Source organism: Heterodontus francisci, chromosome 32, assembly GCF_036365525.1.
Source record: "Heterodontus francisci isolate sHetFra1 chromosome 32, sHetFra1.hap1, whole genome shotgun sequence".
Classification (NCBI taxonomy): domain Eukaryota; kingdom Metazoa; phylum Chordata; class Chondrichthyes; order Heterodontiformes; family Heterodontidae; genus Heterodontus; species Heterodontus francisci.
In genome coordinates, this window is record NC_090402.1 from 26,776,229 (window position 1) to 26,801,513 (window position 25,285).

The window sequence follows — 25,285 nt, forward strand, 5'->3', positions numbered from 1 at the left end:
AGTCAAAATTTTAAATATGGCAAAAAATGAGAATTAAAAAATTAAAATAAGGACACGAACATTTCTTAATTCCAGATTTAAAGTTGAGTTACTGGTAGTAATAAGAGGCTGTAAGCAAATTCTTTTTCTAAAATCATCGCTATCACTGAGGGCGTCATTATTATTTCTAGATAGTTGTGGATAAATTAGAATTTTTAACTGTTCCTCTCAGAATTATTAGTTTTTTTCTTTTTTCTTCTGAGGATTCACTTCCCCTTCTACAAAGCTTCTATTTGTGTCACTGATTGACTTTCCTTCAACTCAAAAATAGATCCAGGTGTGACATACTAATGGATCTGTGATGACCTTGATGCGCATTAGAATGACCATCCTGTGAAGTCTACCTGTTTTGTAAGAAAGTAAAATCATTAGTGTCAATGCTTGATAAGGAAGCAATGCAGTGTGTTCCTTACCCATTGATCATGTCCTTGCATGTTCCTCTGTTGATACATGGATTGCTGGCACATTCATCAATATCTGTCTTGCAGTCAACTCCCTCATAACCAGAAGCACAAATACAGTCATAGAATGCAATGTTGTCTTTACACGTAGCACCATTCTGACAGGGGCTAGACTCGCATTCATTTATTTCAACTTCACAGTTCAGACCTTCGGAAATTAAAAGACAAAGGTAGATTTTAAACAAAATCTTGTACTTGCACTTTTGATTTTCAGTCGGAGGATATCTATATAGAAAGTAATCCAAGGTTTGGAAAATAGGTCCTTTTATAATAGAATGAAAGGAAGGGAATGAGATAATGAGGGGGAAACAGGTAAGTAAAGAAGAAAGGGTGAAGAATTTTCTTTGGGGGTCAGCTAGAATTCCAGTATTAGCTAATATAGGTGTCAGCCAAACCTCAATCTGATGGGCACTGCTTATGTTATTCCTCCAGTCAGAATCAAAACAGTTTACCATGGTGACAGTCGGTTTCATTGATTGTATATTTGAAATAAACTAATTTAATTTTCTTTAAGTTTAGTATCTAAATGCCACAGCAATCTTCAATGGTTTAAGAAATGTACCAAAAGACTGAAACAAGAAAAATAGACAGTGCGTGTGATTTTTGCTAGATTTTAAATAATTGATTGAGAACAAAATGGGAAGCTTCTGCCCATTGGTGAGATTAATCAGCCATAAACATCTGACGGACACTATTTGAGAGCCTTCATTGCAGTTCAAGACAGCCATTTCTACATCTACTTACCAATGTTTCCATCATTACATAGAAATTTGAATGAAATTATCTTTCAGGTTTGGAAAATACTCTTTGTTCCTTCACCTGCAGCATTTTGCATTATGTCTGCTTGTCTGAAATCTGTTATCAATCTAAACTCCTCTAATTCTTATCTTTATCTCACACACTCACTCCTAGTTGAAGCAGTTCTGTATTCTGCTGGGACTCCTAAAAGTGTTCAATTTGTATCTATTCACGTTGTGGCATTTAAAAGTTGTGAATCATTACTCTTAATTCAGGATTTTTTATTTATTCTTTCATGGGATGTGGGTGTCGCTGGCAAGGCCAGCATTTGTTGCCCATCCCTAAAGTGGCTTGCTAGACCATTTCAGAGGGCAGCTAGGAGTCAACCACATTGTTGTGGGTCTGGAGTCACATGTAGGCCAGACCAGGTAATGACCGAGCAGATTTTCTTTCTTAAAAGGACATGAGTGAACCAGTTTGGTTTTTATGACATTCGATGATAGTTTCATTGCACCATTCCTTTGACTAGCTTTCAATTCCAGATTTTTATTATAAATTAATTGAATTCATATTCCATCATCTGCCATGGTGGGATTTGAACTTGTGACCCAGGGCATTATCATGGGCCTCTCAATTATTAGTTCAGTGTCATTACCACTATGCCACCATCTCCCTTGGCTGCTGCATTCTCCCTGATGAATGGGGAAAGACGACAACTGCAAGAAAACTGAAGCCACACTGGTTCTTCAGGGGACAGAGTGCTGGTACTGCACTTGACCACAAAAAATGGCAGGTAGTGTAGCTGTGCCTCTGGCATTGTAGGAGAAAACCACCTGTTCAGATGGTTCTTCACTCCTTAGGAGGCAGTAACACCAAAGTCAGGTCTGCCACCATTGAAGCAACACTTAATGGAAAATGCAGCATAACTCAGGACCCAGAAGACAGGATAAATACTATCTGACAATCAGTCTTACTTGTTTACCCATTCAGGTAAGTATTGCTGATAGTAAAACTTCAACAGCTCATAGCGACTGACAGTGTATTTTATCAAACATAACTTTCACTGTAGGAAGTGTCTTTAACATGAAGTACAGTGGTTGTCACCACATCACCTAGTGCCACATGAGCCACACCAACTTCTCTTAAGCCCACTAATCACTGGGGTTCAACAGGGTATTCACTGGATCCATAGACAGTGTGGTGACTAAATAGTAAATAATTATGCTTTCTTTAAAATTTAGTCCACTACTGAATGCATGATATTTTTTTTAAATGAAGTACATAGTAATTGTGCAATATGTTTTGTGAGAGTCAGTTGTCTTTATTCTTGTCTGGACTGTATGTCATGAGGAAATGATGACTAGTCATGGTCATTAGAATTCCTCACTAACAATCACTCCACACACACACCAATTAAGGATGGCGAAAGGGCTTCTGATGCTGCTGGCCCAATCAGAGGGCTGGAAGATCTGAAGCCTCAACAGCACCACCGAGGGAGGTGGCCGCTGCTGAGGAATGCAGGAGACCTGAGGCCTACAGGAAGTAAGTATTAAAAAAAACATAGAGCCCAGGGTCAGAGGGGAAACCCCTCTGGGGAAATCGTTGCCCACAGCCCCCCTCCCTCTTTGTTCCATTAAACCTCCCACCCAAACCCCAGGCTGCTGTTGGGGGGCAGCCTCCATTTAGGTGGCAGCCTCTCCATGTGGCAGGCGGTTGCCCCGCCATTGGCAAAATGTCAACGGCGCCATACTTAATTCGACTTTTAATTTTGGAAATTGGCTGGCTGTCTCCTGGTCGCGCCATCAATTAAATGCCCCGATGGCGGGACCGTATCAGGGAGTCAATCTGACGCATCTCTCCGCAATTTTGCTGGCCCACTGCCTCGCAGCCTACCTCCCGGGGACCGGTAAAATCCTGGTCACTAATTGTTTCTCTCTTCACAGGTGCTGCCTGACCTGCTGAGTATTTCCAGCATTTTCTGTTTTTGTTTCAGATTTCCAACATCTGAAGTTTTTGCTTTTTTATTATTTGTTCATTCATGGGATGTGGGCATCTCTGGCTAGGCCAGCATTTATTGTCCATCCCTAATTTCTCTTGAGAAGGTGGTGGTGAGCTGCCTTCTTGAAGTCCATGTGAGGTAGGTACACCAACAGTGAGTTAGGAAGGGAGTTCCGGGATTTTGACCCAGCGACAGTGAAGGAATGGCGACATAGTTCCAAGTCAGGATGGTGTGTGGCTTGGAGGGGAGCTTGCAGGTGGTGGTTTTCCCATGCATCTGCTGCCCTTGTCCTTCTAGATGGTAGAGGTTGTGGGTTTGGAAGGTGCTATCTATGGAGCCTTGGTGCGTGCTGCATTGCATCTTATAGATGGCACACTCTGCTGCCATGTGCAACGGTGGTGGAGGGAGTGAATGTTTGTGGATAGGGTGACATCATTTGGGCTGCTTTGTCCTGGATGGTGTCGAGTCGGACCCATCCAGGCAAGTGGAGAGTATTCCATCACACTCCTGACTTGTGCTTTGTGGATGGTGGACAAGCTTTGGGGAGTCAGGAGGTGAGTTAGACGCTTCAGGATTCCTAGCCTCTGACCTCCTCTAGTAGTCACGGTATTAATATGCCTACTCCAGTTCAGTTTCTGGTCAATAGTAACCCCCAGAATGTTGATAGTGGGGGATTCAGCGATCGTAATGCCATTGAATGTCAAGGGGAGATGGTCATTGCCTGGCACTTGTGTGGCATGAATATTACTTGCCACTTATCAGCCCAAGCCTGGATGTTGTCCAGGTCTTGCTGCATTTCTACACGGACTGCTTCAGTATCTGAGGAGTCGCAAATGTTGCTAAACATTGTGCAATCATCAGCGAACATCCCCACTTCTGACCTTATGATTGAAGGAAGGTCATTGATGAAGCTGCTGAAGATGGTTGGGCCCAGGACACTACCCTGAGGAACACCTGTAGTGATGTCCTGGAGCTGAGATGTTTGACTTCCAACAACCACAACCATCTTCCTTTGCACTAGATATGACTCCAACCAGCAGAGGGTTTTCCCCCGATACTCGGTCAAATGCTGCCTTGATGTCAAGGGCAGTCACTCTGACCTCACCTCTTGAGTTCAGCCCTTTTGTCCATGTTTGAAACAAGGCAGTAATGAGGACAGGATCTGAACCCAAACGGAGCGTCACTGAACAGGTTATTGCTAAGCAAGTGCCAATTGATAGCACTGTCGACGACACCTTCCATCACTTTACTGATGATTAAGAGTAGACTGGTGGGGCAGTAACAATGCATCTTTGTTTATTCTTCTATTAGTTTAACTCTATGATAATTTAATAAGATTTGTCTTTGATAAATTTGTGCTAATTTCTCAAGTGCATTTATTCTCCATTATTGAACAGAAGATACCAGAAGGTGGCCATGGCTGAACTGCCTTGAATGTTAGTCATGATTTTTAAAAGTATTATTTCATAACGTGTAAGAATACTTGTGTACTCTGAATTAGCTCCTCATTCTTCTGTGAGCTGGCTTGACAAAGAGAAGAAACCTATCAGTAAAAGAACCTGTCTTTATCATTCCTCGGTGAGACATACTGGTGATTATGTGCACATGAGCCTCTCAATTCTGGACTAATTTATTTTAAATTCCATTTTTATTCAGATAATTTGGTGAATTTTCCCCCTTTTTAGTATTTTTCATTCTTTTCTTCTACATGGATAAGACCATATGGCATGGTTCCAGACTTCAGCTGGTGCCCCCTGTCGGCACTTGCCAGGGACTGCAGAGGCGCCGCTCTTACTTTTCCCCCCACCTCACCTCTCCCACGAGAAACCACAGATTCCATTTGGTGCATATCCTTTGAACGTGGCTCAGATCAGGAACTGATACAACTGCTTATTTAGCCACTCCATGGTACTGCACATTATTGTTAACATTCACAACACTTGTGCCATCCATTATCACCTTAAATGTGCATGCGTCAACTGTATTTCCTATGTATCAACAGTTGCTACACTTCAAAAGTACTTTACTGGCTGTGAAGCACTTTGGAATGTCCTGAGGTTGTGAAAGGTGCTATATAAAATAAAACCTCCTTTAATTTTATAATAAAAGTGGAATTTTATCTACCTTGGTGAGTTTTGGCACAATCAAAAAAAATCTAAGATTAAAAATAGGTATGACTTGTACAAATAACTGAGAGGTAGCCACAGCAAATCTGCAGAATTTCTTTTTAACATACACCAATGGTGTAATGACTTTGGAATTTGTGGAGTTTCAACAACCTTGTTTTAACTTTCATTTATGGCTGCAAGTAATTGCACAGAATTGAACTCCTTCAGAATCTAATGGAACTGAGTGCTTGAACCTTAGCTGCTGATAACACTGACTGCTTTAACTTCACTGCCTCATCTATCAGACGTAACGCATGGCGTCAGTCCTCTGTAAAGCAGCACGGTACCAGGGTATGAGTGGAACCTGGGGCTTAAGGTCTCTCACTTGAGATGTTGCAGGTTGTCCTAATCCTGCTTTTACTATTCAGTGTGATTCATGGACTCTACAGATACCAGACAAGAATGTTCCAGGCTGTGTCACAGGTCATGGCACTTTGGTGGGAATTGAAATGAGTTTTAAAAAATTCCAGTCAGCTGAGGTCTTAAAGGAAGAATAATTTTACAAATACAGTCCCAGTTAATCACCAGTACCACATAGGAGTTTTACCTCTTCAATCTGTTATGGTATAATTGTGCTTTAGGGAAAAAAAAATTTCCTCTATTACATGAGAACGTATAAATATACATTTTTAGAAACTGTTTAAAGGAAATTTTATTTGTTTCTGAAAAACACAATTGAAATCTTACGAAGGAGGACACAATCTAAGCCCTGTTTAGTTATGGGAGCTTTGCAGAATATTGAAGTAAGATTAAGAATGGATGGTTATCTTTTTTCTCAATCGGAAAAATGTGCGCCAAAATTATGTAATGAAAATAGATTTTATGGGACAGTAAGCATTAGAATTACTTTCACAAAAATTGTGCCTCTTTATCCCCTTGAACTGTTGATACAGGAATTCTGCAGTTTGTTAATTAGTTGATGTATAGTCACATTATTGGCCAAACTGACACGGTAAATTCAATGGGCATAATTTCGGTATGTGCACAGGATGGGTTGGAAAAGATAAATATGCTTTAACAATGACACATCTTTTTTAAAAAGACCCCACTCAAATATAAACCTGTTCACTATATATAAAAAATTATCATTCAAAAATTAAAAGCTTAAAAAATGATTCAATTTGTTAGGCTGACACCCAACAAAGAACAGAAAGTATTTCCCGTATCTGAATATTGTAGTTTTGTGTTAATCACTTTCTCACTTGAAAATTTTAGGAATCTGTAATATTTCAATGGGAATTCACATCTGCTTATGGCCGCCTTGAGTAAGGAAGGTTTTTTTTTCAAAGTGCTTCTACTTCCGAGGTAAAATATATATTTCCAAAAAAAAAAATCAAATAATTTGAATACAAAGAAATTTGTCCAAGCTGTCAATTATTTTGTAATTTTAATGTACTGTCTAGATGATCCCGTATGAAAATATGAGTGCACCGACAGTATTATACTGCCCTATTCTACATGAATAACTACTATTCAAATACATTGATAGTTTTAAAACAAATAAGTTTGGGTCTAAACTATTTCTTTATAATTGCCTTTATATTTTATGTGCAATTATGATATGGAAGATTTTAATACTCATGTATTTTAGGTATAGACACTACATGTTCATGCATGTGTTTAACATAGTTAAGTTTACAAATGGGTTAGAATTTGTTGCTTTGACCCTTGTACTGCTAAATAAACAGGAAATGCATAGGATTAGCCTGTTTTTTTTTAAAGGTCAAAAGAACAACAAAGAAATGTAGCAACAGCACCATGCACCACACCAAGGCTGGTGGCAGTAACAAAGTAGCTAGCATGTGACAGACTAATGGAAATTTCAATGATATGCAATCTGCTCCACTGTGTGCTCATGGAATGGGTACTTAGTACATACAACTTTTCTGGTTCAAATTAGGTAGGAAAGTAAGAAAGAAGTTCATTTTATTTAGTGTATGACATCTCTTAGAGACATCCAAAGCACTTCACATCCAATAGACTACTTTGAAGTGCAGTGGCTGTTGTTACATAGGGCACATAAACACATATATAATACATCACAGGCACTAAATTAAATGGTCAATTTTTCTTTTGGTGGTAATATTTAAGGAAAGAATGTTGACCAGGACATCAGAAGAGTTCCTTGTTCTCCAAATAGTGCCATGGGATCTTTAGCAACTACCTGAAAAGCCGGAGGAGCGCCTCTAACAATGAAGCACTCTAAATACTGCACTGAAGTGTCAGCGTGGATTATGTCATGAAGAGCAACTTGAACCCACAAACTTCAGAAATGAGAGTGCCCTCAACTGACCCAAGTTGGCACTTGAAGAAATGCTTGGTTGAAATAGTAGTAGGAAGACTGATGGAAAATTATAGCTTATGAACTTTCCACCTTGATGCAGACAATAAATTTTTTGGAATCACAAATTCAAACAGTTTGTGATAAAGGTCACAGCATTTAAAGAACTGTTTTGAATTATTTTGGGATTTTCTGGTTTCAAAATAGTTACAAATATGTTTTAGAATTTACTTAAACTGCCAGCCTGGCTGAACCCCGTTTTCCTCCAGTCCTGGCTATGTCTCTGTCCCTATAGATCACGTTGCCAGAAATGCTGCTACATAGAAGTGTGCTTCCAGAGCTGCCTCAGTCTTAATGTTGTCCTAAAATCATGCAGTAACTGCAATTTACAGAAATGTCAAATTACAGAATTTCGGAACAAACTCCAAGGTTATTTTAGCATAGCATTTTGCCCCCAAAATTGCTTAATTGCAGCAATAGTGTTAATTTCCAGACCACATATTCTACATTTCTTTTTGAAAACCTATGTAACTGAAGGACAGTCATTATATTTCTGCACGCAGTACATATGTTGTTTGGTGGTTTGGTATGGGTAGGTAATGGGCATCTACAGTATCTGAAGTTTCAGCCCATTGGGTGAAGGTAGCAGCAAATTTAGATGAGAATTGATTGTGAAAGTGGAGGCATTATTCAGAATTCTTAAGTGCAACTAAGCACCCAAACTATTGCACACTAGAGGTCACTCTAGAAATCTGAGGATGAAGCATTTTTTCCTAGTCTGTATGTGAACATGTAAAAGTTGTCTACGGAGTGGGCGATTTAAGGTATGTCATTTTTAAAATGTGGTTGATGCCACCACCCACTCATAAGAGAATAACAGCATGATGGAAGCTTGATTTTTGGTTTAATATGGGGCATGTGGAACAACATATAATTTCTTTTATATTATAGAGTTCTGCATTTGTCATAAGAGAAACAAGATAATAGAAAGTTAGTAATCCATAATCTTCAAACCTATTGCTAGGCTTGCTGGACTATGTCGAGCATTTACTCCTTTAGCTTAATGCTACCATTTCCTACATTACAACAGTGACGACACTTCAAAAGTATTTAATTGGTTGTAAAGTGCTTTGAGACATCTTGCGGTCATGAAAAGCGCTATATAAATGCAGGTATTTTACTTATTTAATGTGCCTCGTTATGGAAAATTAGGGTTCATGGCCTTTCTAAAAAAAAAAATTGTGTTCCATAAGTATTTTGAAAAGTGGGCATCATATTTGCAACTTCATGATTCTGGATTTAGCTTATTAAATAAGGAATTTCTTCAGTACACTGTTGAAGGTTAGCTGTAGATTTCTACATCCTAAATTATTCATATTGTACCAGCTGGTTTAGTTAGACAGGAGATGGAGAAAGGTGGATGATCTTGAATGGCAAAGATTGCTTATTAGAAATATGCCAGTAAAAAACCCTTCTAATTGTAGGAAGTTAATTCATCATAATTATCTAATCAGGAATCGGCCAGGTCATGAACTGGGGTTTTAGATTGTGCCAACATCCAATTCTACAGACAAATGTAGAACACAAACCAACTCGATTCTGCACCAAAAACTATATGATGTATTCACAACATACTGCTTTGCCACGTTACGAAATGTTCTCGAACAGTTTTGCTCATGGAATAGTGGTGTGATTTTATTTTCTTTGGGTTCAAACTCACTTTAGAAAGTCTGGAATTCAAATTTTTGCATTAGACAAATGAGTGCTGCCATTCTGAATTCACTTTGAATTGTTACAATGATGCTGATGGATGTAATACTACCATGAGGTTTCCAATAAAAACTATTCTCTCACTACCGAAGACATTTGAACATAGTTAAGGTGAAAAATGTCATTGGGCTCAATCATGTTTACCTTAGCCATACTACTTCATGCACCATCATCTCAATTCTACTAATGCTTACTCCTGGGGGCAAGAAAAAAAAAACATGTAGGCAATTTTGAACAAACCATTATGAATTTCCTTTTTGACTCCATAAAACAATCAAACAAACTCTAGGAAACCATGGTTATCTATAACACATCACAAGATTTACTTAAACTAGTTATTCTACCTCTCCATCTAATATGTATTTAATTTCGTGTTATGGGGATCTAATAGAGATTTTTTAGAATAATGATGGATTTTGAGAGAGTAAATAGTGAAATATTGTTTTCACTGGTTTGTGAATAGGTAACCAGGGAGCATAAACTCAAGATTACTCAAGAAACTAGAAGAGAAAAATGAGAAGGGTTATTAGGACATGAAATGCTTTACCGCAAGTGGCTATTTTGATAGAGACTATAACAAGATTTAAAAAGGGAATTGGATCCATTTCTGAAAGGGTGAATATAAAAGAATATAGTGAAAGAGCAGAGAATTGAGATCGGAGCACACTACTTCTGTTGAGCTAGGGCTGAATTGTCTTTTTCTGCTTTGTAAAATTCTATGATTCTGTGCCGTTGATTCTACGTGTTTTTGTTAGCTGTTTAGTTCACATTTATTTGGAATGAATCAGTCATGAATACATAAATTGGTGATATGTTTCTTAGGATTCAGCTGTACTTATGAGCCAATGGATGCTCCACACATTTTCTGAGAGGCCATTATGACTCACAGCTTCTGGTACCAGTGTCACTCCACTACCAACTTGTAGAAGATACATTTGGAATACACCAGTCTTTCAGATGTGAAGCATATTGTTTCCATAAGATGTCCACTAGTTGTGAGCAACAGTGAAGGAACAGTGATATATTTCCAAGTCAGGATGATGAGTGAATTGGAGGAGAACTTGCGGGCGGTGGTGTTCCCATGCAACTGCTGCCTTATTTTCCTATGTGGTTGAAGACACTGGTTTGGAAGATGCTGTTGAAGGAGACTTGGTGAGTTGATGCAGTGCACCTTGTCGATGATACACACTGCTGCCACTGAGCATTGGTAGTGGAGGGAGTGAATGTTCAAGGTGGGAGATGGGGGTGCCAATCAAGCGGGCTGACTTCTTGAGTGTTGTTGGAGCTGCACTCATCCAGGCAATTGGGGAGTATTCCATCACACTCCTGACTTGTGCTTTGTAGATGGTGGACAGGCTTTGTGGAGTCAGGAGGTGAGATACTTACCACAGAATTTCCATCTTCTAACTTACACTTGTAGTCACAGTATTTGTTTGGCTGGTCTAGTTAAGTTTCTGGTCAATGGTAACTCCCAGGATGTTAATGGTGGGGGATTCACTTGAAGGTAGTACCATTGAAAGTCAAGGAGAGATAGTTAGATTCTCTCTTGTTGAAGATGGTCATTGCTTGGCATTAGTGTACTCAATATTTGCCACCTGTCAGCCCAGGCCTGAATGTTATCCAGGTCTTGGTGCATGTGGGCATGGACTGCTTCAGTATCTGAGGAGCTGCGAGTGGAACTGATTGCTGTGCAATCATCACTGAGCATCCCCACTTCTGACCTTATTATGGAGAGGTGGTCATTGATGAAGCAGCTAGAAATGGTTGGGCCTAGGACACTGCCCTGAGGAACTCCTGTTGCAAAGTCCTCATTGGCCTCCAACAAGCACAAGCATTTTCCTCTTTGCTAGCTATGACTCCAGCTGGTGGAAAGATTTCCCCTTGATTTCCATTGACTTCAGTTTTACTAGGGCTCCTTGATGCCACACTCGGTCAAGTGCTACCTTTATGTCAAGAGCAGTCACTCTCGCCTCACCTCTGGAATTCAGCTCTTTTGTCCATGTTTGGAACAAAGCTGTAATGAGTTCTGGAGCTGAATGGTCCTGGCAGAACCCAACCTGAGCATCAGTGAGCAGACTGTTGGTGAGTAAGTGCCTCTTGGTAGCACTGTCAATGACACCTGCCATTTGCTGATGATTGAGAGTCGACCATTGGGGCGGTAACTGGCCGAACTGGATTTCTCCTGCTTTTTGTGGCCAGGGCAAAACTGGGCAATTTTCCATTTTGTTGAATAGATACCAGTGTTGTAGCTGTACTGAAACAGCTTGTCTAAGGGACACAGCTAGTTCTGGAGCGCAAGTATTAAGCACTACAGTGATGTTGTTGGGGCACCTAACCTTTGTTGTATCCAGTGTGCTCAGCTCTTCCTTGATATTACATGGAGTGAATTAAATTGGCTGAAGACTGGCATCTGTGATGCTGGGGACCTCAGGAGGAGGCCGAGTTGGATCATCCACTTGGCACTTCTGGCTGAAGATAGTTACAAACACTTCAGCCTTGTCTTTTGCACTCACATGCTGGGCTCTGTCATCATTGAGGATGGGGATATTTGTGGAGCCTCCTCCCTGGTTAGTTGTTTCATTGTCCACCATCATTCGTGACTAGATGTGGCAGGACTGCAGAGGTTTGATCTGATCTGCTGGTTGTGGGATCGCTTAGCTCTGTCTATTGCATGCTGCTTCATCTTTCGTTAATTTTTCCCGGCAAATCAGGGTTTGAATCCTAGTTTGGGCTGTCACTTGCATTTGGGTTTCCCCTTGATAGAAATAGCTGATAGCAATGAGATTTCTAAGCATAACAATGACCAGACGGGAGATGCCCAGATAAGAGAAATTGGCAGGTTGCATATTATCAGCTGCTACTGGCTGGTCACAGACCAACATAATCAAAAACTATGAGAAGGAATTCAGTTGTCTTTGTATCATCCTTGGTGGCAACTTGTGTGTAGCCAATAAGAAGGAAGCCAAATGAGGGAGAAAATATTTTTTCCTCCATTGGGCCAGTATGACTTAGCAAGTTGTTCTGAAGAAAATGTACTTTCAAGGGAACTCCACTATAGTAGTATTTTTTTTCAGTTTAAATCCGTGTACAAGGAATAGTGACTATCGAATCCTAGATCCAGAACCATTGTTACAAAACACTAAAGGTTAGATTGTAGAGATATCTGTATTGCTCCAAAGTAGAAATGTAAACATTCGAGACTAACACAAGTTGCCAATGTATTATTCAATTGGTATTAATCCCTCAATCTTGATGCCATACATTTTTTACACAGGCTTGACACAACTATTTTGCAAAAATTGCCTGTGACAAAAGTACCTAAATTAGCAGTATAACTGTTTTACTTTAATTTACTACATGTCCTATGGAGGAGACATAAATTACCTTTGTAGCCAAGAAGACAAACACACAAGTATCGATCCACATCATGGATGCATGTAGCCCCATTTCTGCATGGTCTGGATGCACATTCGTTGATGTCAATTTCACAGTTAGGCCCTTGGTATCCAGGGACACAGAAGCATTTATACTCATTTATCCCTTGAATACATAGAGCCCCATTTAAACAAGGATTTGATGCACAGTCATCAATATCGGTTTCACAGTTAACCCCTGTATAACCAGGTTGGCAATCACAGGTATAATTCCCAATTCCATCCAAACAAGTTCCATTGTTCTTGCATGAGTTGATAAGGCATTCATTGATTTCTGTTGTACAGTTTTCCCCTGCATACCCTGGAGAACACAGGCAACTGTATCCATTCACTCTATCTATGCAATCAATATGAACCCCTTGGCAAGGATTGCTCTCGCATTCATTTATATTTAGGCTGCATTGAGTACCTGCAAAGCCAGGTAAGCAGGTGCAGTTGTACTGCAGACTTCCTGGTGTAGTCTTACAGGTGCCATTATTCATGCACAAGTTAAAATAGCAGGCATCAAACTGTAGTTCACAATTCTTCCCCAAGTAGATCACAGGATCCTGTGGACACTGACAGGTGTAGTTATTTAAACCATCAATGCAAATCCCATTGTTCTGGCATGGTTGTGATGCGCACTCGTTGACATCTGGAGAACATAAATTACCTGTGTGATTTAAAAAAAATATATATATTTCTTCAATATATTCAGTCAAATGAAATTAATCTCCAGTTGCCAATGTAAATGTTATGATATTGCAGGTCAGATTTATTAATTTTAAAACTGTGAACTCTGGCACATAGTTGTTAATATTCCAAACATCTTGTGACTCTCTTACTGGGCTGAATACACCAGGTTTTATTTAGATAATTTAATTAATTTTCTAGTATTCAGTCACCATTTGTTATATAACAGGAAAACAGGACAGAAGTTAATATATACCAAGATCAATTTGCATTTAACATCGGAAATATCCCAAAATGCTTTACTGAAAGGGGAAAAATAGAATAGACGCAGAGCAATGGTGGGAGAGCTATGAGACTTGACTGAAATGTTGGCCAAAAAGATAATTTTTAAGAAGGTTTTTTTAAAGGAGCTATAATAAATAAGGAGATGGAGAGGTTTGGGCAGAGGTCCAGGGAGTCGGATTGAGGCAGCTGAAGTCTCTACTACCAATGGTGGGATGCAGGAAGGAGCAATGAACAATATAAACTGCTATCATCTTATGCATCATTTAATGTGAAGACATTGTAAATAGTAAGAATCGTAGCAGGCTTCAGGAGGAAATAGATTCGTGAAATGGGCAGACACATGACCTCTGAAACTTAATGCAAGGAAGGTGAAGTTGCATTTTGGAAGGTAAAATTGAGATGCAACATAAATTAAATGATGCAATTTTAAAGAGACTGAAGGAAAATTGAGACAGTGGCCAGAATTTTACACCACCTCAGCGAGCTGGATGGTGGCGTGGGGAGGCGTAAAATGGAGCGGGACGCTCTGGGAGGCCTTCCCAACCCGCTCCCGTTTCCGCCCCACTTTACGTGGGGGGGGGGGGGGGCGCGGTGGTGATAAACAGGCTGCACACCCCAGCCAATCAAGGCCCTTAAGTTTTCAATTAATGGCCTCGTAAGGCCTTCGCCCGCCTCCACGATGATTTTACTCATGGCAAGCGAGCGACCTGGAGCCGGGAAAGGCTGCCAAATGAAAGCTGGTGGCATCTCAGCGCCCCAGGGGTGGGCCCTGACAAACGGGCACAGCGTGCCCAATTGAGGACTGCCCCCGCTTCCCCAACCACCCCCAGGACCCAAGATGCCCCCCTTCCCTACAAACGACCAACCTTGCCTCGCCGGGGCCCGATCGATTACCCCCGACGAGGCAAAATAAACTTACCTGCACTCCTGGCTCCATGTCCTCGGCTGGGCTGCAGTCCCAGCAGTGGCCACCGCTCCCAGTGGTGCTGCTGGCCCGATGATTGGCTGGCAGCTCAATGAGGTGGGACTTCCTCCCTCAAGCGTGTGGAAGTCCCGCCTCGGAACAATTAAAGCCTGGGGACCCGTAAAATGCGGGACGGAACCCAGGCTAGGCAGAAGTGAGTTCACCACTGACTTTTACGACGGTGGCCAGCTCCCGTCCGCCCGACGTAAAATTCGACCCCTGGGATTTCAAGTGCACAAATCTTTGAATGTCGCCTGGACAAGTTGAGAAGGCTGTTAAAAATGAATATGGGATACTTGGCATTATAAATAGAGGAATAGAATACGAAAGCAAGGGATTACTCAGCAGTCTGGCAGCATCTGTGGAGAGAGAAGCAAAGTTAACGTTTCAGGTCAGTGACCTTTTATCAGAACTGGCCAGCACTTTCTGTTTTTATTTCAGATTTCCAGCATTCACAGTATTCTGCTTTTACATAAGCAAGGAACTTATGCTAAACCTCCAGAAATCATTAATAGGCCTCATCTAGATTATTGTGTCCAATTCTGGACACTACACTTCTGCAAGGATGTTAAGGCCGTGGAGAGGGTGCAGAGGAGATTCACCAAAAGAGTACCAGAGTGAGGACTTCAGTTATGTGGAGAGACCAGAGAAGTTGGGATTGTTCTCCTTAGAGTTGAGAAGGTTAAGGGGGAATATGATAGTGATGTTCAAAATTATGAGGGGTTTTGATATAATGGGGAGAGACTGTTTCCACTGGCAGGAAAGTCAGTAACCTGAGGACAAATTTGAAATAACTGCCAAAAAGCTCCAGGAGGGAAATGAGAATTTTTTTTTACAAAGCAATTTGTTATGATCTGAAAGAGTGGTGGAAGTAGATTCAATAGTAATTTTCAAAAGGAAATTGGATATATACTTGAAATGGAAAATTTTGCAAGGTTATGGGGAAATAGCAGTGGAGTGGGATTAATTGGTGAGCTGTTTCAAAAAGCTAGCACAGACATGATGGGCTGAATGGTCTGTTTCTGTGCTGTATGATTCTATGATTTAATAGGCCAAGTTGATCAGCAGAACTTGGGCTGTTATTGACAAGAAACTTTAAGTGTACATGATACTTCCATAATGGTTATAATACATTTTACAAGCAAGTATGTTTGTTCTTGAAATTCTTTTAAAATTATGAAAATTACGTCTATCGCTGAAAATGGCTATGTCAAAAGATGATTAATATGAGAAGCTAGTACTCTAAGAAAATTTGTTGATTGGTTTTTGTTCGTAGTGGAGACATGAAGTCCTGTGACATTGATCACAAGTCGTGGGAGTCCGTTGCCAGCGTTCGCCAGAGCTGGCGGGCAGCCATAAAGGCGGGGTTAAAGTGTGGCGAGTCAAAGAGACTTAGCAGTTGGCAGGAAAAAAGACAGAAGCGCAAGGGGAGAGCCAACTGTGTAACAGCCCCGACAAACAAATTTTTCTGCAGCACCTGTGGAAGAGCCTGTTACTCTAGAATTGGCCTTTATAGCTACTCCAGGCGCTGCTCCACACACCACTGACCACCTCCAGGCGCTTACCCATTGTCTCTCGAGATAAGGAGGCCAAAGATGGAAGATGGGAGATGGAAGATGGAGTAAGCATCTTCAAAATATATATATTTGTAATATCCTTCCAATAGGTAAATGAATTAAGTTTAAAATGTTAAAATAGTTAATACATTTATTGCCTCATCATTCTTAAAAATGATCTTACAAAGAAAATACATTCAAGTTGAGGTGCTAGTGATTGAGATGTCCAAGTAAAATTTTTCATAATTTATATTATTCACTATTTGGACTACAACATTTAATTTCATATATAAATGCCCTCCACCACGCAGATCTGTTCATGCCCTGTTTATAATCTCCATGTGTTGGGGAGTATTCTAAAGTACTTGCCCTCAAGCTGCAAAATACTCTGCTCACCTGTTTCATGCACTGGGTAGACCTAAAGCTTTGATGCAATGACTTAAGAACCAGCAAAGACAGAATATCTGGTCCAAGATCACTATCTGTTATAATTTCAGTATAAATGCTGCATTTGTACAGTACTGGGCAGATTATGGGGACAGATTTATTTTAATGGTGCTGTAATCTCTCAAAAATCATACAGATTTCAAATTGGAGTAGCAATAAACTTAATATAATTATGATTCTCATGCACATCCTTAAGTACTCCAACACACTGGCATGAACGCAGGAACTAGTCCTAGCACTAACATTCACATTCAGGCACCACATGTGTTTGATAAGTTCTTGTCTGGATCAATGTGTGGAATGCCTTGGGGGAAGCAGAACATCTTACCATTTCACTTTATACCAAACACACCTCCTGACATTTCAACAAAGGACGGTAATAGTCTTTGAAGTCATTTAAGATCTATTCCATTTACCATCCTCCTGGCAAAGGGAAGATGAATGAGCCATCAGGGCAAGCGGCCACAATTAACCCTGCAGTAATATTGCACAATGGCAAAAAGAAAATGCTCCATAACCACAGGGGACAGAAGATCTGCAGCATGTGAGGTTCACACAGAAACTGTTCTCTGAAAAAATTGGAGATCGTCTCTAATCTCATGTACACTCCATAACCAGGTCACATTAATCAAATGTATTAGCTAAAAATTGCATTTTCTGAATCTTTAGCTGGGTATACCTTAACAAACTGCAAATGAGTTCTCTCTGGCCTTACAATGATATTGAAAGAAAGGCAATTAACCCCTTAACCTGCAGTGTTTGAATTTCTCTGTGGAATGGATCTACTGTTGTAAACAACAAACTGCTAAATAACTGAAGTTTTACTTATATGCACAAGTGTTTAGTTTTAAGCAAAGATTAATTAACTGAAGAATTTGCTGTTCTTTAAATTTGGAAGAATCCATAATAAGTGAAAATCAAGTCTATCCCTTCAGGGAGCCAAAATGCACATTGAAATGAATTATATTTGTAAATGTATTCAGCGAACACTATTATCAGGTAAATAATCACAAGTATAATTCCCAATTCCTGGCAACACAATTAAGTGCACAAAAATATAATAAATGCAATATATAATATTCCTCACTTAAGGACAATTAATCTCTTGAAGATGAAAATAACATGGTACAGCCCATCTCTATAATTCATAGGCAATTTACATAGGGAAGTTTTACTAAATCTCATCATTCTAAATGCATATTTATTTTGTGTTTCACTCTTGGCTTTTTTTTAAAGCATGTAGATGCTTTAAAACTACTAGTTAGCTGTATCCAAAGAGTGTATGTTTTATACTGAGCCCCCGCCCCCTGTTGTGCCATTGTAGAAATGCACTCTGAACATGAATGAGAATGGTGGGCTGTGCTCATTACTGTAATGCATATTATGCTACATCAATAGAATGCACTTCCCTTTCATGAGCTCACCCGTTTTGTCCTTGATGCAAAGTACAATCCTCACTGACTAATTTCTAAACTGAGCATCGTATAAGATATCATGAGTGTGGAGAAAGCTGCTCCACCACACTTTTGTGTACAAAATGATGCACCTGGTGTTGGTGTGGGATTTTTGACTGACATACTGTTGTAAATCAGTTTGTTCAATAAAGGTAATACTGCTCAACTGTGCTTCAGATTTTTTTTTAAAGTCATGATCTATGGATGAAAAATGGTAATCAATGTGCCTGTGATTTTCTGATATGTGCTCCCAGCAGGCCAAGTTCCTAGAAGTGCAATTTCATAAAAGCAAATACACTGCTCAAAAGGTAACATGTACAATAATACATAACTGGGATGCTTACAAGACAGTTATTGCTCAGGGAGGGTCAAAAAATGTTCTGAATCATGACAGCAAAGCCTAGAAATGATAGTGAGAGATATCTTCTTGCAAATTCTTAATGAATTCTTGTCAAATTACATTCTCTGCTATTTTAACTGAAGCACTAATCCATTTATTTCCAATTAATACTTCCATTAAATTACTAGGGAGGAATTTGATATGAACACATTACATATAACAATATCATCACACATCATTTCCAGGCTCTCTCACAAGTACTTTACAGGTGTTATTTAACTATGCAATAAGATTATCTCAAAGCCTTAAAATCATTTTTTTTTAAATGGTCTGTACATATATATATATATGTGTGTCTAAACTATCTGGTAAGGTGCTAAAAGGCTTGGATCGGTTCTTGTGCTTTACTGGTTGCATATGCTGACGTTAACAACCTATCCTCACAGTGCCATTGTTGGTGATATTGCTTGCACTGAAGGATTAGTGTCACCAGAAACTTATCTTCTAACTAACATTTAACAGTTGAGTTGATTTAACAAGGAAAGTACTCACAGAGGAAGCAGTTTTACTTCTATGATCTAGTCAATTGTTTGTTTGAGTCATTTTAGAACAATTGGGTTGGATTGCCATGTGACTGCTACACCCACCTTCCACCCACCTGTTAAGTGACTCAAGGCCCAACCAATTTTTGGGTCAATGCCAGTGAGTTGCTTACCAATTTAGAGCAGCAGCAGATTCAGGTAAATTAAGAGGACAGGAAGGTGATCCTGGGGAGAGCCAAGGAGAGTCGAGCATCATGGCGATCAATTTTTGTGAAGCCAGGAAAACCATTAACGTTCCTCCTGACCCCCTCAAAAATCATTAATAGATCTGTTTTTAAACTTTTGCCAAGCAGCCTGCAACAGTCTCTTTTAAGGACTGATTAGGCAGCTCAATGCCAAGTGCCATATGTGATGTACACTCTGCTCATTGGTACTTCAAAATTGCATCAAAATTGAAGTTGCAGGACCCTGATTTGAATGGGCTAATGAGGCTCTTGCCAATTTCAGGGCCACAGTCTAAATTACAGAGACCTGAAAGACATCAGGAATAAGGTCGTAGGTGCTGCACTGCTATTTTAATTGCTGTACCGGCAGGTGCAGGGGATGAAAATCAATCCAGTTGTATTCTGTTCATGTATAGTCAAATGCCGAGAAACCAAATCAGCCTATCGACTGTGGCAATGATACAGAACACCAACCAATCATGAGAACTAATTGCAACTATACCAACACTAATATTTAGTTTTCAGATTATAAAATTATACCGTGATAAATTAAATGAGTATAAAGCTGACCAGACTGGTATTTGGTGATCGTTATGGTCCCAAATTACACTGCCTGTTCCTATGTCACTCGCTGCCCAGGGATTATTATATTGAGAGAACTTTTACCAAGAATCTATTACCAAGTGGACACCTGTGCTGCAATAATGACAGAGGAGTAAATATGAGAACCATCATATGGAATATGCTATAAAATATCTGGTAGTGGGCGAGCATAAAGCAGACCATTCTGGTATTTGTTGACTGTAATGCATCCCATGTTACACTACTTTTTTTTATTTCATTCATGGGAAGTGAGCATCACAAGGTGTCAGTCAGCAGTCCATGTGGTCTAGGTATACCCAGAGTGCTGTTAGGAATGGAACCTAGGATTTTGATACAGTGACAGTGGAGAACTGCAATATAGTTCTAAGTTAGGATGGTGTGTGACTTGGAGGGGAACCTGCAGGTGGTGGTGTTCCCATGTGTCTGCTGCATTTGTACTTCTAGGTGGTAGAGGTAGCAGGTTTGGAAGGTGCTGTCGAAGGAACCTTGGTGAGTTGCTGCACTGCATCTTGTAGATGGTGCACACTGCTGCCACAGTATGCTGGTGGTGGAGGAAGTGAATGCTTAAGGTGGTCGATGGGGTGTCAATCAAGCGGGCTGCTTTGTCCTGGATAGTGTCAAGTTTCTTGAGTGTTGAAGCTGCACTCATCCAGGCAAGTGGAGAGTTTTCCATCACACTCCTGACCTGTGCCTTCTAGATGATGAACAGGCTTTGAAGAGACAGCAGGTCAGTTGCTCGCTGCAGAATTCCCAGCTTCTGACCTGCTCTTGTAGCCACAGTATTTATATAGCTGGGGCAGTTAAGTTTCTGGTCAATGGTAACTCCCAGGATGTTGATGGTAGGGGATTCTGTGATGGTAATGACGTTGAATGTCAAGGGGAGCTGGTTAGCTTCTCTCGTTGGGGATAGTCATTGCCTGGCACTGTGTGGCATGAATGTTACCTGCCACTTATCAATCCAAGCCTGAATGTTGTCCAGGTCTTGCTGCATGTGGACACTGGCTACTTCAGTATCTGAGGATTTGGGAATGGTACCGAACATTCTGCAATCATCGGCAAATATCTCCACTTCTGACCTTATGTTGTAGTGATGAAGCAGCTGAAGATGGTTGGGCCTAGGACACCACCCTGAAGAAGTCCTGCAGTGATGTCCTGGGGCTGAGGTGATTTGCCTCCAACAACCACAACCGTTTTCATTTGTGCTAGGAATGACTCCAAACAGTGCAGAGTTACCCCCTAATTCCCATTGACTTCAATTTTGCTAAGGCATATGATGGCATACTTGGTCAAATGATGCCTTGATGTCAAAGGCAGCAGTCACTCTCACCTCACCTCTGGAATTCTGCTCTTTCTTCCATGTTTGGACCAATGTCTGGAGCCAAATGGCACTGGTGGAACCCAAACTGAGTATCGTTGAACAGGTTATTGCTGAGAAAGTGCTGCTTGATAGCACTGTCAACGATACCTTCCATCACTTTGCTAATGATTGAAAGTAGACTGATAAGCAGCAATTGGCCGATTGGATTTGTCCTGCTTTTTGTGGACAGGATATACCTGGCAATTTTCCACATTGTTGGGTAGATGCCAGTGTTGTAGCTGTACTGGAACAGTTTGGCTAGGGGTGCGGCTAGTTCTGGAGTAAAAGTCTTCAGAACTACAGCCGGGTTGTTGTTGGGGCCCATAGCCTTTGCAGAATCCAGTGTGTTCAGCCGTTTCTTGATATCATGTGGAGTAAATCGAATTGTTTGAAGACTGGCAGCTGTGATGCTGGGGAGCTTAGGAGGAGGCTGAAATGGATCATCCACTGGAAACATCTGGTTGAAGATAATTGGAAATGCTTCAGCCTTGTCTTTTGCACTGATGTGCTGGGCTCCCTCATCAGTGAGGATGAGGGATGGTTTTGGAGCCTTCTCCTCCGGTTACTGGTTTAATTGTCCACCACCATAATAAAAAAATAATAATAATTGGACATAATTGCTCTGGAGAGAGTACAGAAGATATTTACAAGAATGTTGCCGGGGCTATGAAGAAAGATTGGATTGGCTAGGTTTGTTTTCCTTGGAACAGAGGAGGCTGAGGGGTGACTTAATTGAGGTGTACAAAATTATGAAGGGCCTTGATAGGGTACACGTGAAGGACCTGTTTCCCCTAGCGGAGAGGTCAATTACCAGGGAGCACTGATTTAAGGTAATTGGTAGAAGTATTAGAGGGGACATGAGGAAAAATTTTTTCACTAGAGGCTGGTGGGTGTCTAGAATTCACTGTCAGGAAAGGTAGTGGAGGCAGAAAGCCTGAACTCATTTAAAAGGTACCTGGACATGCACCTGAAGTGCTGTAACCTGCACGGCTATGGACCAGGTGCTGGAAGGTGGGATTAGATCGGGCGGCTAGTTTTTTCAGCAGGTGCAGACACAATAGGCTGAATGGCCTCTTTCGGTGTTGTAATTGTTCTATGACTCACAATTCACATTGAATGTGGCAGGACTGCAAAGCTTTGATCTGATCTGTTGGTTGTGGGATCACTTTGCTCTGTCTATTGCTTGCTGCTTCTACTGTTAGCATGCATATAGTCCTCTCCTGTAGCTTCACCAGATTCCTATGTTGCTGTCTGCTCAAGGATTATGAGGCTCTCGCATGTGTTTACAAATCCTAATGCCAATTAAGCTTCAATGTACAGAAGGAACGGATAGCCCTGTCAGCTCTCTGCTCACTTTAGATAGTAAAATAAATACTACCTCCTGGAGCTGGTCTCATACTTAATCAAGGGGACTTCTGATGTCTTCATACTTGAATTACACTGCATAGTTTGTGTAGATCTGATGGTGTAATAAACCAGCCTGTTTATGGATGTCATCTGGACTCTGAGATAAATAACTTAAGGTTGACATTTCTTCACAATGTCACCTGGGCTCCTTAATAATATCATTACCTCAATTCTTTCCCATTCTCACACATGAATGAGATTTTAAGCAGACAATATTGACACTATAACGAAAAATTGATTGCAAATTACAAAATAATTCATTTTCTCTAAAGCCCCAAAAGTAAAGTGTACCAATATCAACCAAATATCAAGCTGTGACCTGATTGGCTGGTAGGGAATTTTTTTTTAGTGAATTTGAAAATAAAACACTGATAAAAATTGATTAAAACCTAATTAACTAATTAATAAGTAGAGTAACTAAACCAGAGGGAGGAGATTACTGTATTTAGTTCGCATTTAATATTTATAGGAGGAATCTAGCACTAGGGACCATATAGTTATAACAATTTAGTAAGGATTTAATAAGTATTTATCTTAAATTAATTTATTAATTAGTGCTAGAAATGTCAGTTAGAGGGGTGAAGTGCTTCACCTGTGAGATGTGGGAGGTCTGTGACGCTTCCAGCATTCCGGACGACGACATCTGCCAGAATTGTACCCAGCTGCAGCTCCTCACAGACCGCATGGATCAGTTGGAGCGGCAACTGGATGCACTTAGGAGCATGCAGGTGGCAGAGAGCGTCAGAGACAGGAGTTTTAGAGAAGTGGTTACACCCAAGGTGCAGGCAGATAGATGGGTGACTGCTAGAAGGGGCAGGCAGTCAGTTTAGGAAGCCCCTGTGGCTATCCCCCTCTCTAACAAGTATACCGTTTTGGATACTGTTGGGGGGGACGGCCTATCAGGGGAAAACAGCAGCAGCCAGAGCAGTGGCACCATGGCTGGCACTGTTGTTCAGGCAGGGACAAAGCGCAGAAGAGCAATAGTTATAGGGGACTCTATAGTCAGGGGCACAGATAGGCGCTTCTGTGGACATGAAAGAGACTCCAGGATGGTATGTTGCCTCCCTGGTGCCAGGGTCAAGGATGTCTCTGAACGGACAGGGGGCATTCTGAAGGGAGAGGGTGAACAGCCAGACGTTGTGGTACACATCGGTACCAATGACACAGGCAGGAAGAGTGACGAGGTCCTGCAGGGGGAGTTTAGGGAGTTAGGTAGAAAGTTAAAAGACAGGACCCCTAGGGTTGTAATCTCGGGATTACTCCCTGTGCCACGTGCCAGTGAGACTAGAAATAGGAAGATAGTGCAGCTGAACACGTGGCTGAACAGCTGGTGTAGAAGGGAGGGTTTCAGATATCTGGACCATTGGGATCTCTTCAGGGACAGATGGGACCTGTACAAGAAGGACGGGTTGCATCTAAACTGGAGGGGCACAAATATCCTGGCTGCGAGGTTTGCTAGCGTCACTCGGGAGGGTTTAAACTAGTGTGGCAGGGGGTTGGGAACCAGAGCAGTAGGACAGCAAGTGAAATAAATGAGGGGGATCTAGTAAATAAGGCCAGTAAGACTAAGAGGAAGAGCAGGCAGGGAGATGTTGTGGAGCACAGCGGGACTGGTGGTCTGAAGTGCATTCAATGCGAGAAGTATAACGGGTAAGGCAGATGGACTTAGAGCTTGGATTAGTACTTGGAACTATGATGTTGTTGCTATTACAGAGACTTGGTTGAGGGAAGCACAGGATTGGAAGCTAAATGTTCCAGGATGTAGAAGCTTCAGGTGGGATAGAGGGGGGTGTAAAAGGGGTGGGGGAGTTGCATTACTTGTTAAGCAGAATATCACAGCTGTACTGCGGGAGGACACCTCGGAGGGGTCGTGCAGCGAGGCAATATGGGTGGAGCTCAGGAATAGGAAGGGTGCAGTCACGATGTTGGGCGTTTTCTACAGGCCTCCCAACAGCCAGCGGGAGGTGGAGGAGCCGATGTGTAGAGACAGATTTTGGAAAGATGTAAAGGTAACAGGGTTGTAGTGGTGGGTGATTTTACCTTCCCCTATATTGACTGGGACTCACTTAGTGCTAGGGGCTTAGATGGGGCAGAATTTGTAAGGAGCATCCAGGAGGGCTTCTTGAAACAATATGTAGATAGTCCAACTAAGGATGGGGCCGTACTGGACCTGGTATTGGGGAATGAGCCCGGCCAGGTGGTCGAAGTTTCAGTAGGGGAGCATTTCGGGAACAGTGACCATAATTCCACAAGTTTTAAGGTACTTGTGGATAAGGATAAGATTAGTCCTCGGGTGAAGGTGCTAAATTGGGGGAAGGCTAATTATAACAATATTAGGCAGGAACTGAAGAATTTAGATTGGGGGCGGCTGTTTGAGGGTAAATCAACATCTGACATGTGGGAGTCTTTCAAATGTCAGTTGATTAGAATTCAGGACCAGCATGTTCCTGTGAGGAAGAAGGATAAGTTTGGCAAGTTTCGGGAACCTTGGATAATGTGGGATATTGTGAGCCTAGTCAAAAAGAAAAAGGAAGCATTCGTAAA

The 25,285-nt window shown here is 41.1% G+C and overlaps 1 protein-coding gene across 3 annotated transcripts in view; it reads right to left on the minus strand.

The window, feature by feature from the left end:
- The window catches only part of LOC137347711 (protein crumbs homolog 1-like), a 194,648-nt gene that overhangs the window by 97,747 nt on the left and 71,616 nt on the right, over positions 1-25,285 (minus strand). For 2 of the 3 annotated variants that reach the window (XM_068012525.1, XM_068012524.1), the window contains exons 2-3: positions 12,841-13,542; positions 453-648 (exon numbers count right to left, since the gene is read on the minus strand). In XM_068012525.1, coding sequence (XP_067868626.1) covers positions 453-648; positions 12,841-13,542 — 898 coding nt within the window. The remainder of the gene's footprint in view (positions 1-452; positions 649-12,840; positions 13,543-25,285) is intronic. The other variant, XM_068012526.1, reaches the window with a different exon arrangement.